Source organism: Nyctereutes procyonoides, unplaced genomic scaffold (assembly GCF_905146905.1).
Source record: "Nyctereutes procyonoides isolate TBG_1078 unplaced genomic scaffold, NYPRO_anot_genome, whole genome shotgun sequence".
Taxonomy (NCBI): Eukaryota; Metazoa; Chordata; class Mammalia; order Carnivora; family Canidae; genus Nyctereutes; species Nyctereutes procyonoides.
The window spans coordinates 44,455,176-44,469,804 of NW_026575043.1; the positions used below are offsets into that span (position 1 = coordinate 44,455,176).

Consider the following 14,629-nt stretch of genomic DNA (forward strand, 5'->3'; position numbering starts at 1 on the left):
ATGAAGCAGTGAAAGACTCCCCTCCCCAAGATTCCCTCCTGGGTCAAATCCACAGGAGATGGGATGGGGAAGCTACAGGGAACAAAGCTCCCCCCGCCCCCACCCGCCCAGGTAATTCTGATGCACTTCACAATATAAAAGCAACCAGTAAAAAAAAAAAAAAATCAAAGTAGCTTTTTGGTGGAGGGGAAAGAATTAAAGACCTTTCTTCAATGAAAATCTTACTTGGGCTCCAGTATGCTACATTTCACCAAATCTGAGCTGCCTCTGATTATAAGATGCACCACTATAGAAATAAGAAAAGAAAGTGCTACCAATTTTTAGTGGAAGGTGCCAGTGATTTTCAAGATGCATCACAATCACAGAGAAGCAGAAAGGTGAGAAATAATGTGCATTGGGAATCAATAAAATACATTATTAATCCAAAGAAATGTATCTATTGCCATTGATAGGTTTGGGAGTTCTGAAGTCCTTTGACCTCTTCTTAGCCCTTTGACAGAGAGAATCTTGGGACTTCAGAAGATAAATCTTCTAATTACTGCATCCAAAAAAAGGCAAGCCAAAAAACAGAGGAAGAGATCTGTGCCACATACATCCAACAACTGAACTTATATCCACGGTATATGAAGGGTTGCTACAAATCAATAAGAAAAGCAGTAGAAAATGGCCAAAAGACTTGAAAGACCACTTTGCCAAAGAGGGTAACAAGCAGCCAAAAACATATGAAAAGCTGCAAATTAAAATCATGATGTTGGATTACTGCATGCCCAACAATATTGCTAACTGAAAAGGATAATACCAAGTGCTGGTAAGAGTGTGGAGCAACTGGAATGCTCACCCATTGCCATGGGAAGATAAATTGATACATATAATTGAGCAAACTGTTTGTATCAATTAAAACCCAAAATAGAAAGAACTTAAAACCTAGCAATTCCATTCCTAGTGATTTCTTTATTTTTTAATTTTATTTTTTTATTTTTTTTATTTATGATAGTCACACACACAGAGAGAGAGAGAGAGGCAGAGACATAGGCAGAGGGAGAAGCAGGCTCTATGCACCGGGAGCCCGACGTGGGATTCCATCCCGGGTCTCCAGGATTGCGCCCTGGGCCAAAGGCAGGTGCTAAACCGCTGCACCACCCAGGGATCTCCCATTCCTAGTGATTTCTTAACAGAAAATGCATGATCTGTGCACCAAAAGATGTGTGGAAGGATGTTCACGGCAGGCTTGTTCATAAGAGTTTAAAGCTGGAAATAACCAAATGTTCATTTAGAATAGAATGAATCAGTAGTGCTCTATACACATGATAGCACGCTATACGGCAGTGACAATGAGCAAGCCACAACTGCCCATAACATGGATGATTGTCACAAACAATGTCACATGAAAGAAACCAAACAAATGGGTACACACATTTGATTGCATTTAGGTAAAGTTTAAAAATAGGGGGTAAAAAACCCCATCGATATTGCTAGAAGTCAGTTCAGTGGTTACCTTTTGGAGGGTAGTGGCTGAAAGGGCCACGAGGGTGGGTTTGAAGGGAGCTGGGAATATTCTGTGTCTCCACATGGCTGTTGATTGCCTTGGTGTGTTCAGTTTGTGAAAACTCATTGAGCTGTATACTTATGAGGTGTGTGCTTTTTTGTATGTTGGACCTTAATATAAAGTTTACAAAGGAAGAAGAGGGTGGGGAGAGAATCTGGATAGGAGGAGGAAGAAACCATAACATTTGGTCCACTCAAATGTGCTTCCTGAATAAAGCTTTTTTGCCTCCTATTTGAATTCTTTAGGGAACTGATGTCATAACCTTGGTTTGTAGTTCAAGACGATGTCCGCAAAAGCACCCCTCTTCTATTCACTGTACGAACATTCCTGAAGTGGTACTTTGCCAGGTTACTTAGTACCCCTTTTCATGAGGACTCATAGAAGGAACTTCTCTGATATTTCCATACCAGGGAAAATTAGGATTATCTCAAGCAACAGGTGTGTGTGTGTGTGTGTGTGTGTGTGTGTGTGTGTTTAACTTGGGGGACAACATGTCTTTGGAATATCTTAATATCTTGCTTCCCTCTTTGCTTTGGTTGCTAAGAAGCTCAGTGTCAACATTTCAGTTCACCTTTCATGGCTCCATTTTGTGTTTACTGTGCACCAGGGACTGGGCCAATATGATGAACAAGACACACCCCTGCTCTTGGGGCCTCAATTAGAACACACCCTTCAGTGCAGTGGTGGGAAGCACAGGGCTCCGGGATCACATATGGTAGGAACCTAACTGGGCACTTGGGTGGCTCATTTGGTTGAGCATCTGCCTTCTGCCTGGGATCGAGCCCTGCATTACGCTTCCTGCTCAGCAGAGAGCTTGCTTCTCCCACTCCCTCTCCTGCTCCCCCTGCTTGTGCTCTCTCTCTCTGTCAAATAAGTAAATAAATCTTAAAAAGAAAAAAAGGTAGAAGAACCACCTGAACTGGGTGAAAAGGGATGACCAGGCATTAACCAGGGAAGGAGGGTGGAGAGAACAGCCCATGCAAAGTCTGTGAAGTGAGAACAAGTCTAAGGTTCAACAGTAAATTTCTATTTCCTAAGTCTTCCTCTGGTGGGATGCACTCTTCAACTCTTCCTTCCCGTTGCTCTGACTTTCTTAGCTTTTAAACTATATCCTACTTTTCCCAGGCCCTATACGTCTTTTTATAACCATGTACAACACAAAGACATAGAGAACCTGAGTAGAATATCGTGCAGGTGCTGATACTTTGAATGCTCAGTTCAGGTCTCAGAAGCCTGGCCCCCTCCCTTCCTTCTCCCAGCGTGGCATAAGCTGTAGCCCAAGCTGTTAATGATGCTTAATGATGCTAACCTCATCACTCTCTCCAGTCTCCCCCAGCAGCTGAGGCACCCCCCAAGCCCCCAAGTCCGACTTGACAGTTTGTGATGAATTACTGTATCAAATGTCAGCTCAGTTGGAAGGAGTTTTTACAGGGAAGTCACTGATATTCCCAACCCATGCAGAGCTCTCTGATTTTTTGCTTCTGCCGCTCTACCAATGCTACTCCCTGCAAGAGAGGTCAGGCTGCGTGCTCTCTAGAGCCTTCAATGAGACTGGGGGTAAGGGGCTTGTGTGCCATTTCCTCTCCTCCTTACAGTATTTTGCCCAAGAGGGCATACCTGTGGTACAGCCTTTCCACCCACCCTCACCTAACTCTCTGTGATACAACTGTCCCTTCCAGGAGTCCCTGCCTCTTCCTTGCCCATGGGACTCATACAGAGAACCCTTGGTGGGGAGAGTGGACACAATTATAAGGAGAATGAGAAAGGATGGAAAAGAGATAGCCTGCACCCCCAAACTTCATACATGTCCCCATGTGAGCCAGCCAGGGTCAGCTCAGGCTGTCCACATAGGAAAGAGAGGGTGTTCTGTTGGCTTGATCACAAACCCAATTATAGCCACCACTATCCATAAACCAAACCAAGCAACATTATTGTAATAACAATGGCAACATGGGCCCACAGGTGTGGAAAGCTCCGGTTTTGCTCTAAATTGATGAATATAATCCCAGGTTGCCTCAGGACCTTTGCACTTGTCACTTCTACTCTTTTCCCCAGATCTGCACATAGATGGCTATGCCAAATGATTCAGAACTAGACTCAAACATCTCAGTGCATGGAAGCTTTCCTGGACACTTAGACAAAAAATAGCCACCTCCCCTCTGACTGTCACCTCCCTCTGCTTATCTACAGCACTGTACCATCCAAAAATAGTTTGCTTGTTTATTTACTTGTGGTCTGTCTTCCTCAGTTGGCCTGGGGACCTCATGAGGACAGGGATTTTTGCCTTCTCCCTAGCTGTATCTGAGGTGACCAGCTGAATGCCTGGTACATGGAAGATGCTCACACATATTTGCTCAAGGGATGAATAACTGGACTTCCTTTGAACTTCAGTAGGCCCCTGTAAACTACCTAGGACTAAGGATGTGATGAGATGGGCAAAGCACTCACACAGGGTGCAAAATTTTAGGGAGTGCCAAGAAACTCAGAAACCGAGATAAATAACATTCTAATGCAATATTTAAGAACGTCAAAATTAATGCCAAAATCCATGATGAATAAAACATCAAAAATTTAAATGAAGACAGGATCCCACTGTGCCGACTGCCTTACTTGCCTCACCTTAATCCCGGCCCACCAGTCCTGTGTTTATTTGAAATTTTGGTATTTGGCTCATCATGGATTTTTTTTGCATTAATTTACATTTTAAAAGATACTGCACTGAAATATAATTTATCTTGCTGAGTTTTTGGCACCCCTTTAAATTTCATGCCCTATGCACGTGACTTACTTGAGTCCAGGCTCTGAAAAACTAAGCAGAACAGCAAGTTTCCATGAACAGCTCTTCCTTGATCTATCCACGGCTCTTTGACCGTGACCCACATATACATTATATGGATCTGTTTAGGAATCTGGAATTTTCTGTAGTCCCCTTGGGGGCAGGGACCGTCTGGCTCCCATCCTCATCCTCAGTCTGTGAACTCAACACCCCGCTAAGGATAGAGGACGTGAGCAATGGTCATACCCTCACCCCACAACGTAATCTCCAATTACATGTCCCTTTCCACTCCCGAGAGGTGACCACCACTCTGAATTTGGTGCTATTATTTCCATGACATAGCTTCACACTACAACCATAAGGCATATGTCCCCACTCAATATACAGTATTATTCTGCATATTTAAAAAATTAATACATCTGATATCATATTTTAAGTATTCTTTCATAACCTAAATCATTTGTCTTCAGTGCTATGTTTTCAAGGGCAATCCATGTAGATCCATGTACCTTTTGTGGAAGGGTCAGGAAATTTTTTCTATAAAGAGCCAGATAGTAAATATGTTTAGTCTTTGTAGATCAAAGATTCTCTGTCACGACTTCTCAGCTCTGTCATTGTGGCATGAAAGCCACCAGAGACTGCACACAAATGAATGGGTGTGGCTGTGTGCCAATAAAACTTTCTTTACAAAAACAAAAACAAAAACAAAAATGTAGCCAACTGGGTTCAGCCCGTGGACCATAGTTTTCTGCCTCTTTATTCATTTTTACTTTTGGCAACTCAATTTTTCACCTAACAAAATGTGTTCATTCTCTTATTGATAGATTCCCATTTGGGTGTTTACATTTCTTCAGCATGACAAAGCCACTCCTATATACTTCTTCGTGTCTCTTCTTATATAAATGAGAGAGATTCTCTTGCATATACACACAAAATGGAATTGCTGGAGCACGGTGTATGGACAGGATCATCTTGTTCAGAGACAAAGTTGGGTTGTTCAAGAGTGAAGAGATCAATTTACACTCCCACAGCAGCGTATGCATTCCTGCTGCTATACATCCTTGCCAACACATGGCAACTCAGCCTTGGATTTTGCCAATTTGAGGTGAGAAATGGTACCTCTTGTGGTGTTAATTTGCATTTCCTGATTGCTTACTTACATTAAGCATCTTTTCATGAGACTACTGGCCATTTGCATTCCGGGATGTTTGAACTCTTGACACAAGAGTTCCCCTCTTGGGACCTGCCGATTCCTCTTTTTGCCCATTTTTTTCCCTACTGGAGTGCTTTTTCTTTTTCCAATTGATTCAAGAAAGTTCTTGACATGTCCACATTCTCTTTGCCAGTTATATGTATTGCAAAGTTCATGGCCCAGTATGCGGTGTGTCTTCATCTTACGCTTTGATAAACAGAAGTTGATTACTCTAATAGAGTCAAATTTGTCAATTTTTTCCTTGTGATTTGTGCTTTCATGACTTACGTGAGAAATTCTTCCCCTTGGAGTCAGGTGATACGAGTTTGCATCTCAGTGCTACACATGCTAGGTGTGTGACCTTAGGAAGAGACGTAATTTCCCAGAACCTCAATCTCCTCCTTTGCAAAATGGGGACAAGGACTGCATGCCACCCCCACCCCCCACACACACACCCAGGGCTATTTTGAGGAGGCTTGTAAAGCACTTAGCACAGTGCCAGGCACATCATCACCTCCCTGGTCAACCTCGCCCCACCCAGGGACCCCACACAGGAGGGATGCAGTACCTTGCTCTCTAGCAGGTCTGCATTCTGCCGGAGTTCATTCCGGGACTTTTCCGATTTTTCTAGCTTCTGTCTCAGCATCATAAGCTCCTCCTACAAAAACAAACACTTTAACAGAAACCATCCTGGAGCAGAGGCAAAGGTCCCACGCGGGTTAAGAGCAGCTGGGGAATGGAGTAGTGGTCCTGTCAACCCAACTGATGATGCCCAGATACTCAGCTCATTCCCCGTTTCTGAATCTCAACCTCCCAGTCTAGGGGCTGAATGCAAATCCTCAGAATGAGTCCATTGTTTAACCTGGGACTGGGGATGCCTGAGTGAGATGGTGCCCTAGGCCCTTCACCCTCTCTGAGACCGCTCTTCTGTCAATGGCTCAGCGTTATGTTTGCAGTACCACCATCAGGAGCTGCCTCGATGTGCACCCACAGAAGACCGTTGGGGTGAACTATGGAATGTACACAGAAAGGGGTCCCAGGCTGTTGTGGAGAGAGAACCAGGGAGACCTCTGTGAAACGGGACACGGCATGACTCCCAAAATATATTTCTAAGTGTAATGTGCCAGCGGCAGAAGCATATTAACAGTATGCTATCTTTTGTGTATGAGAGAAAGAAAGTCTGCATGCATGGGTGAATTGACTAATTCTGCAAGAATAAACAACAGCAAAGATAAACCAGAAAGCAATCGACATGGGTACTGTAGAAGGCGGGTGCTACCAGGGTAGAAGAGACAGAAAGAGGAGTGTTCTCTAAGAGGCAAAGAGATCAAGGACTCAAGGATCCCACCACCAAGTTTCCCTGGGATGGACAGTAGGTGTCCATGTGCCGCTGGGTGGTAATGGGGTATCTGACTAACACCCACAAGTCTAGAGTGTAGCCAGACATGGGACAGAGGGTGGTCTATGTCTGCATTGATGGAAGCCAAGGGATATCTGGAAAAAGGCAGTAGGGCTGCTGGGCAGAGCATTTCTAGATCAAGAATCTGCAGGGTGGAGACACTGGGTCTGGACGCAAGCACTAACATGGGGGTGCAAAGAAGGAGCGGCCACCCGGCGCCCTGCCTGCCACGTGGACTGACCTCCTTGGCATGGAGCTGCTCGTCCCCAATAGTGGAGCTCAGCAGCGGCCGGAGGGAACCGAGCAGCTGCCACCATGACCAGTCCTTGACCGCCAGGAACACAGCCACATTCTTCTGGATGCACTGTGAGGCCAGTCGGCGAATCTGCAGGGAGAAGAGGTCAGAAACTTGAGGGGAGCCCTTCCCAACCTGGGGAAGGTGAAGGAAAGAGAGCAAGGGGATGGCAAAAGGGACGGAAAAAGTGGGCTCATGGCTAATGGAAGAGATTGGGTAACTTAAAAATTTTAAGAGCTTCTTTTCAATGGTGCCATAATAGCGCTGCATAGTGACAGGTGGTAGCTGTGCCTGTGAGCCGAGCACAACATATAGACTTGAATCACCATGTTGTACGCCTGAAACTAACGTAACACTGGGTGTCGACTCTATTCAGCAAAAGTAAATATGAGAGACTCCTAACTCTGGGAAACGAACAGAGTAGTTCGTTTGGGTAGTGGAAGGAGAGTTGGGTGGGGGGGATGGGGTGACTGGGTGACGGACACGGGGGGGCACTTAACAGGATGAGCACTGGGTGTTATACTATATGTTGGCAAATTGAACTCCAATTAAAAAATACACAAAAAATAAATTAAAAATAAATTAAAAAAAGAAGTAAATAAAAATGTTGTTAAATTTTAAAAAATTGTTTTGAAAGCCTCTTCTCATCAAGTTGGGCTCTGGGCATTGGATGTTATGCCACAATATAATTTTGCATGACCTAAGAAGAAGAGGAAGATGAGTCCAAAATATTATACAACACCACCTTGTATGGGGCTTAGATTCAGAAGCCACCATGAAAGGCAAATCATTGAACATCCCTGCAATTGCCCACAAGACACAATGGCCATAATTATGTCTCGAGGTGATATTTAGGGGCTAGGTATCCCTTTAAGTGAATTTAAACACAAATCCCAGGCTTCTCAAACCTGAGTGTGCATCACAAGCGCCAGAAGAGCTTGTTAAAACACAGATGCTGGGCTCTGCCCCCAGGGGGTCTGATTCAGTAATCAGAATTCAGTAATTCTGAGTGGGGCCCGAGAATGTGCATGGCTAACAGATGCCAGGTTGGCATGAATACTGTTGGCCTGGGGACCACCCTTGGAGGGGACCACCAGCCACATTCACTCATGTCTCAGGTGGGAACCATGTTGCCTACTGAGCCAGAAGATCCATCCCCATCATCACCATCATGAGAGCCAATGCTTGCACAGCTGGTACGGCTCTCCCTGCAGGCCAGGCAGCATGCTGAGCACCTCATAGACTTAGCTCAGTTCACACCGCAGCCCCGGGAATGGAGGCGTTACTGTCATGTCCATTTTACAGATGGGGAAGCTGAGGCAGAGTGGCACGCTCAGGTGCTCAGCACCATACAGCTGCCCGGCTATGGGGTTGGGATTTGCACCCCTGCAGCCTGGGTGCAGGAAGAATCTGACGTCTAAACCTCTATTCTAAATAATTCCAAGGGCATAAGCTACTGGAGAGCAGTGGGCCAGTGGGTTCGCCCACAGTATTTCAATTATTAATGTTCTTGCATTTGCCAAGTAAGTATACTTGAATTTACAGATTCACATAAACCGGAGGCGCATGTAATGAGACTGCATGCTAGTAGTACTTAGTAATGAGGATACTAAGGTAACAGCAACTAGCATTTATCGAGCATGCTAAGTGCACACGACCCCATTTCACCTTGACCCAGCTACTAAGCGATGGAAGTGAGATTCAAGCATAGTTCCTATTTGTCAAAGCTGGGCTGCCTTTTTTTCCATTGCTCAAGCAACAAGGAAGTTCAGTCTCCAAAGGTCTCAGAGGATAGAAGCCCAGGGTGGCTCAAGATTGCAGACTCTGAACTCTGAACTCAGGTCCCCTAAGCCTCGGTGGCCCGGTCCTGTCATGCCCTGCCCACTGACCCTTGAAAGCCAAGTTCTCCAGAGATGGAACAAGTGGAGGCCATAACAAACCAATCAGGGCTTGGACCGCCCCATGATATCCAGATCAAGTCTGACATCGTTGGTAATTTGACGTCAATGTCCTAGAGACAATCACAACATCTTACAAAGTGTCACTTTAAAGTCCTGCCATTTAGGGTAAGCCTGTGGACCAGCAGCACTGGCACCATCGTGGGAGACCTGCAGAGCCCTGTGCTCACCCCAGACCCACTGGATCTGCAAGTGCATGTTAGTAATATCCTTTAGGGTTTCATGCACCAGCACAAGTGTGAGAAGTGTGAGATCGCAGCCCCCAGATCAGCTCGGATGCTGCTTTGCCCGGATCTCACACCTCTGCAGGGATGACGAGGCACGCTAGCCACCATACCTTCAGCTTTTTGAATTCCTGCCGAGACAGAAAGCCCTTACAAGCCGCCTGGAATAAAAGGATCCTGTGAGACGCCAGCTTCTCCCGCTGCCTCTCAAGCCTAGAGACCACGCCTGCCTTGAGGAAAACCTGGAAGGAGAGAAGGTGGCAGGTGACTCCTCTTTCCCTTCTTCTAGCTTCTGGATGCTCAGAGCACGGCCCCATGAGCAGCATTGTCACCACTGAGGAGCCTGTTAGAAATGCAGAATCTGGGATCCCACCCCAGACCTGATGAGCCAGAGCGACATTTTAACATGATCCTCACGGGACCCAGGCACATGTTTGCTTGAACACCACAGCTAGGAGAGACTTGGCCTAAAAGTCTCTGTGCACCAGGACTGCCTGGAGAGTGTGGGAAACACACAATCCCAGGCTTCACCCCAGGAAAGCTGGTGAAATCCCTGGGTTTGGTGTCAGGCCTGGAAATGTGCATTCTTTCTGGGAAGAGCTGCCAACTGTCTGAAAGAAACAGTGCCCTCGAAATACTCGGTCCTACTTTAAAAGGAGGGGCAGAGGATGTTGGGGGGCTCAGGGCAGCCCTCCTAGGCTAAGAGAGGAGGGGGCCAGGCTCGTGCCATCTACAAGAGGTGCTCAGGTAGCTAACAGAAAAACAGCTTGCAGTCCACAGTTTCCAGGCCTCTGCTCATCAATAATGGATGGAGGTCCCTCTGCAGCAGAGTGATCAATGCCTCCTCGGCACCCTGCAGGGCCGCCTTCCATAGACTGCAGGACATGCAGAGGGATTTTCTGAGAACCTGATGCTTTGGGGCTGGACCTGCTCTGGCCAGTGTGCTAAGGTAGCCATAGTCTGTGTCACCCCACTAGAGGCAAAGGAAAGATGTCCTAATGGCCGAGGACTTGAATCAGTGACAGGCGAAGGGGTCACTTTTCAGATGCCCAGCTGCTGCTCATTTCTGTAACCAGCCTGCCGTATTTCTTTGCCAGATGTGGCTTATCACCCCCAAAGATGTTCAATTTCTCCAGGGGCACTGGATTAATCAGTGATAATATGTTAATCAGTGATATTATCAAGCAATGGGGCACATTATCAACCAATGTTGTGGATCAGAACCAACCACTTGATACATGCAGGGAAAGTACTTCACACGCACAATCCTATATGGCGGTTATTGTGATCCCACCACTTTATGGAAGGAGACATTAAAGCTAAAAATGGCATTCCCCCCACAACCCTCCACTAGCAAGTGGCAACAGCAGGCCTATTTCCCTCTGCCTGACTCCAGACTACAGTTACCACTGAATGCAATTAACATTTGCATGGCATCTAGGTTTTTCAAAGCTCTTTCTCCTATGTCCCATTTTAATAAAAAAAAAAAAAAACAACCTTATGAGGAATCTATTAGCCTGGGGAGATTATGTAATTGACTCCAGTTCACATAGCTGGTGAGCTGCAAAGCCAAGTTCACCTCCAGTACCCCATCCTCATTGTCAACATGAAGCTTCATTTCCTCCTTCACTATGATATAAACGTCTGAAGCTTCGGGTTGAATTGCAATTTGATTCCAGGTGGAACAAAGGGTCTCCATCGATTGGCCATTCCCCTAAACCTATTTGCTGTAATGGAGACCACTCTACCTATCCCACAGCGAACCCTCCCCCCACGGGAAAATGAGAATTTGCACGTCCAATCCGCGCGAACTCTGTTTTGCAACCTTCCCTGGCCTTACAGAACACTTCCTATCCACCAGAGCCACCAAGACAATTAGCCTCATTGAAATAAAGACACGATTGACTCATTACCTATCAGATTGCCTCAATAATGACTGTATTAATTTCACAAGCTAGCGAGTCCCAAAAGCCGCTATAAAAAAAAAAATCAATGATCAAAATGATGACAGCTCTAGTTCGTATATTACAAAAGGCGGCGGGTGCTGCCAAAACCACTATTGATTAAGTATGAAGCTTTCATTAAAAAGATAATTGGAAACGACCATACGCAGAACGGGAATAAGTCACCGGCTGTGCAGAATCTTATCTTGATTTTTTTTTCCTTCTAAAGAGCATCTTGCCAGCCAGAAGGCCAACTGCATGTGGGATACCACCTTTTTCATAAATGTCATGGCCCTCAGCACAGGCCTTGATAAGGCACCAGGGACTGAGAATCACAAAGAAACATCTAAATTATTTGCTTTTTGTGGGTCCAATGGCTTATTGGACCCAAGCAGAGTGTTAACATCCCAACAGCCCCACATTTAAGGAATCTATGGGGGCTACTGCTAATGCAAGCTGTTTTCCTCTGAAAATGCTGAAGGCCAAGGTCTAAAAAAATCTGATATGACAAGAGCTCCCATATCTGGGACTGCTAAGGAATTAGGTCCTGTCTTAGTCATTTTCCAGATTAGAGGAGATTCATTCTTTAAACATTACAATGTTAGCCTCTTTGATAAACGTTTCGCCCCCCTGACAATTGCATTCAGCAAGTAAATGACAACCGGCTGATTCCCATAGCCAACTTGTGGGATAAGAAACAGTGGCTCCATTTTACAGAGAGCCCCAGAGAGGCTAAATCACTCATGATTCACGCAGTTGGGGAGTGGCTGAGCTGGGGTAGGGACCAGGTCTGACTGGTTCCTCTGCTTCATGACCTTCCCACCTAGGAAGTGTCCGATCCTGCCACACCTAAGACTTACACCTGCACTGAAGGGTCACAGGCTAGTCTGGTTTCCAAAGGATGCATTACTGTAATTTGCTCTCGACTGTTTCTTAATGGATTTCTCAAGAACAATGATTTTCTTTATTGGGATGTTTTGGCTTCTTCTAGATTTCTTGCCCTCACCATGTGAAAATGTGTGTAAAGACTTCTCCTGTTTTCTTCCATGCTCTACAATAGCCGCGGGGATGATAGAGACTGATTTTTATATTCATGAAAAAACGGAGTAATTATCCAGACCAGTGGTTCTCAAACTTGAACATGTGCTGGAATCCCCTAGAGGGCTTGTCACAACCCACCCTTCTGAATCCAAACCCACAGAGTTTCAGATTCACTACGTCTCAGGTGGGGGCCTCTGAGAGTTGATGTTTCTAGCAAGCTCTCAGGGGATGCTACAGCCACCACTGGCCCAGGGACCCTATTTTGAGAATTGCTGGTCCGCAAGGATGACATTTTTAGAGCAAAGGAACAAGTGCTGTGATTTCAGGCCATAAAGACCCAGATATATTTCCACTAATAAATAGCAGACCCTACAGTATATTGAGAAAACCCTGGGATTCACGGTGATATGGGTTTCCATGGGAGCTTTAACTGTCCTCCCTAGCTACCATAAGGCCTTTAAAAGGTATAGCTCCCTCACCAATAAAGAAGGGATTTACCACACCTGGGCAGCTCAGTGATTGAGTATCTGTCTTTGGTTCAGGTCATGATCCCAAGATCCTGGGATCGAGTCCCAACTCCGGCTCCCCATGGGGAGCCTGCTTCTCCCTCTACCTATGTCCCTACCTCTATGTGTGTGTGTCTCTTATGGATCAATAAATAAAAATTAAAATAAAAATTAAAAGGAAGGAGTTTACTAATTATCTCACAGGAAATTTCAAGGGAAAAGAGGAACAATATGTGAAATGCCCAGCTTGGCACCTGGCCATGGGGGTGGGTGGGGAGGAGGGGGGGGGGGACACCAAGGACCGACAGGTTCATTCCTTGGAAAGGCTTGCAAAAGTCCAATCGCTGCTAACTCCTAGCGGGATAAATCAGGTTGAAACCACAGTAGACTACAGCTTCCACCACACATTTTTGTAGGAGGCCTGTGGGGAGAGGCTTGGGTGTCTTTGGGGCAATGACTATATGAAAGACTATGAGCTCTCCAAGAAAGCAGGTGGGACAGGGTACTCAGGGTTCCATGAATGACCAATGGTCAATGATGCCACCATGGTGGGCTTCTGGAGACCAGGGCCCTTCCCCCAGCACCTTGCATGGCACATGGAAGTGGAAGGTGGTCAACAAAGGTTTACGGGTTGATGCTAGTCAATCAGGAGATGAGTGGAGAAGTGGATGGAGCAATTTTTCCTTTGGTTTATTCTCTCTCCAGTTTCTATTTCTGAACTTTGTCCCCCACCCCCACCTCCCACCTACCACATGATGCTTGAGTTTATAATCTCCATACCCCACTTCCCAAACTAGAACCCATGGAACACTGGTTCTGGGAGATGGTAAGGGTTCTTCCACAAAGACAAAAGGATGGGACTCTCATAGTCAAAGAGTTTGGGAATTTGGGAAGCTCTGAATATATTTTCCTTCTTGAAAACTGAGTGGATATACGGGTATATCAGACTCCGTGAAATTCTTCCCTAAATGTTGAAAAATTATTGGAAAGTCTTTTGGCTTAACATTAGTTTGGGAAAAGCTATTCCTTTCAACATTAAAATCATGTGCCTTCTCATGGAGACCTAACTTTTCACTTTGCTGCTAATCAGCTAGGACTATAGTTGGGTTACTGTTGGTTTCAAAGTAAAAGTTACAAGCTCTGAGTGAAGATGAGCTTTTCTTCTTGCATTTTATGGCAGCTCTTCCTGAGACTTAGAAAGTCACAGTGATGTGCAGGGTGTTAACTCTTCCAGACCACTGAGGTCCCTGGGGGTGTAACTAACCTCTAATAAATGATACTTCCCAATGTTCTTTCTTCCCATACTATACCATGTTATCTTCCTGGCCTTGTAAGATAGGCATGGCAGAAAATCGCCAGCCCTGTCTTCAGTTTCCTGAAAAGGATCCCCACAGAGCTAGCAGACAATGAAGTAGAACAAGAATTGGGCTCATCTAGATCTGTAATGGGATGAATGGAGTGACCTCAGAAAGCAGCTCTACTCACTTGGCTGTGCCCAACGACGACTGCCTTCTTCTCCAGGTCCAGGGTCTGCAGGAGCTCCTCCACAGCCTGGGGAGAAGAAGAAAGTTAAAGAGAGATAAAATGAGACAGACCCCACCATGAGACATCAGGCCGGCTGGCTGGCTGGCTAATTCCTCAGGAAAGACAGGATGAGAGCCCCACCTCGCCCAGACAAGTGTAAAAGATGAGCATGTACTGACACCTATTGTGTGCCATATGTTGGGACCCTCACAGACACCATCTCCT

The 14,629-nt window shown here is 45.8% G+C and overlaps 1 protein-coding gene across 1 annotated transcript in view; it reads right to left on the minus strand.

Annotated features, from left to right (window-relative positions):
- MYO18B (myosin XVIIIB) overlaps window positions 1-14,629 on the minus strand; it is a 256,494-nt gene that overhangs the window by 136,000 nt on the left and 105,865 nt on the right. Inside the window, 4 exon segments of the mRNA XM_055323213.1 lie at window positions 6,083-6,172; window positions 7,155-7,298; window positions 9,504-9,632; window positions 14,366-14,431. Coding sequence (XP_055179188.1) covers window positions 6,083-6,172; window positions 7,155-7,298; window positions 9,504-9,632; window positions 14,366-14,431 — 429 coding nt within the window.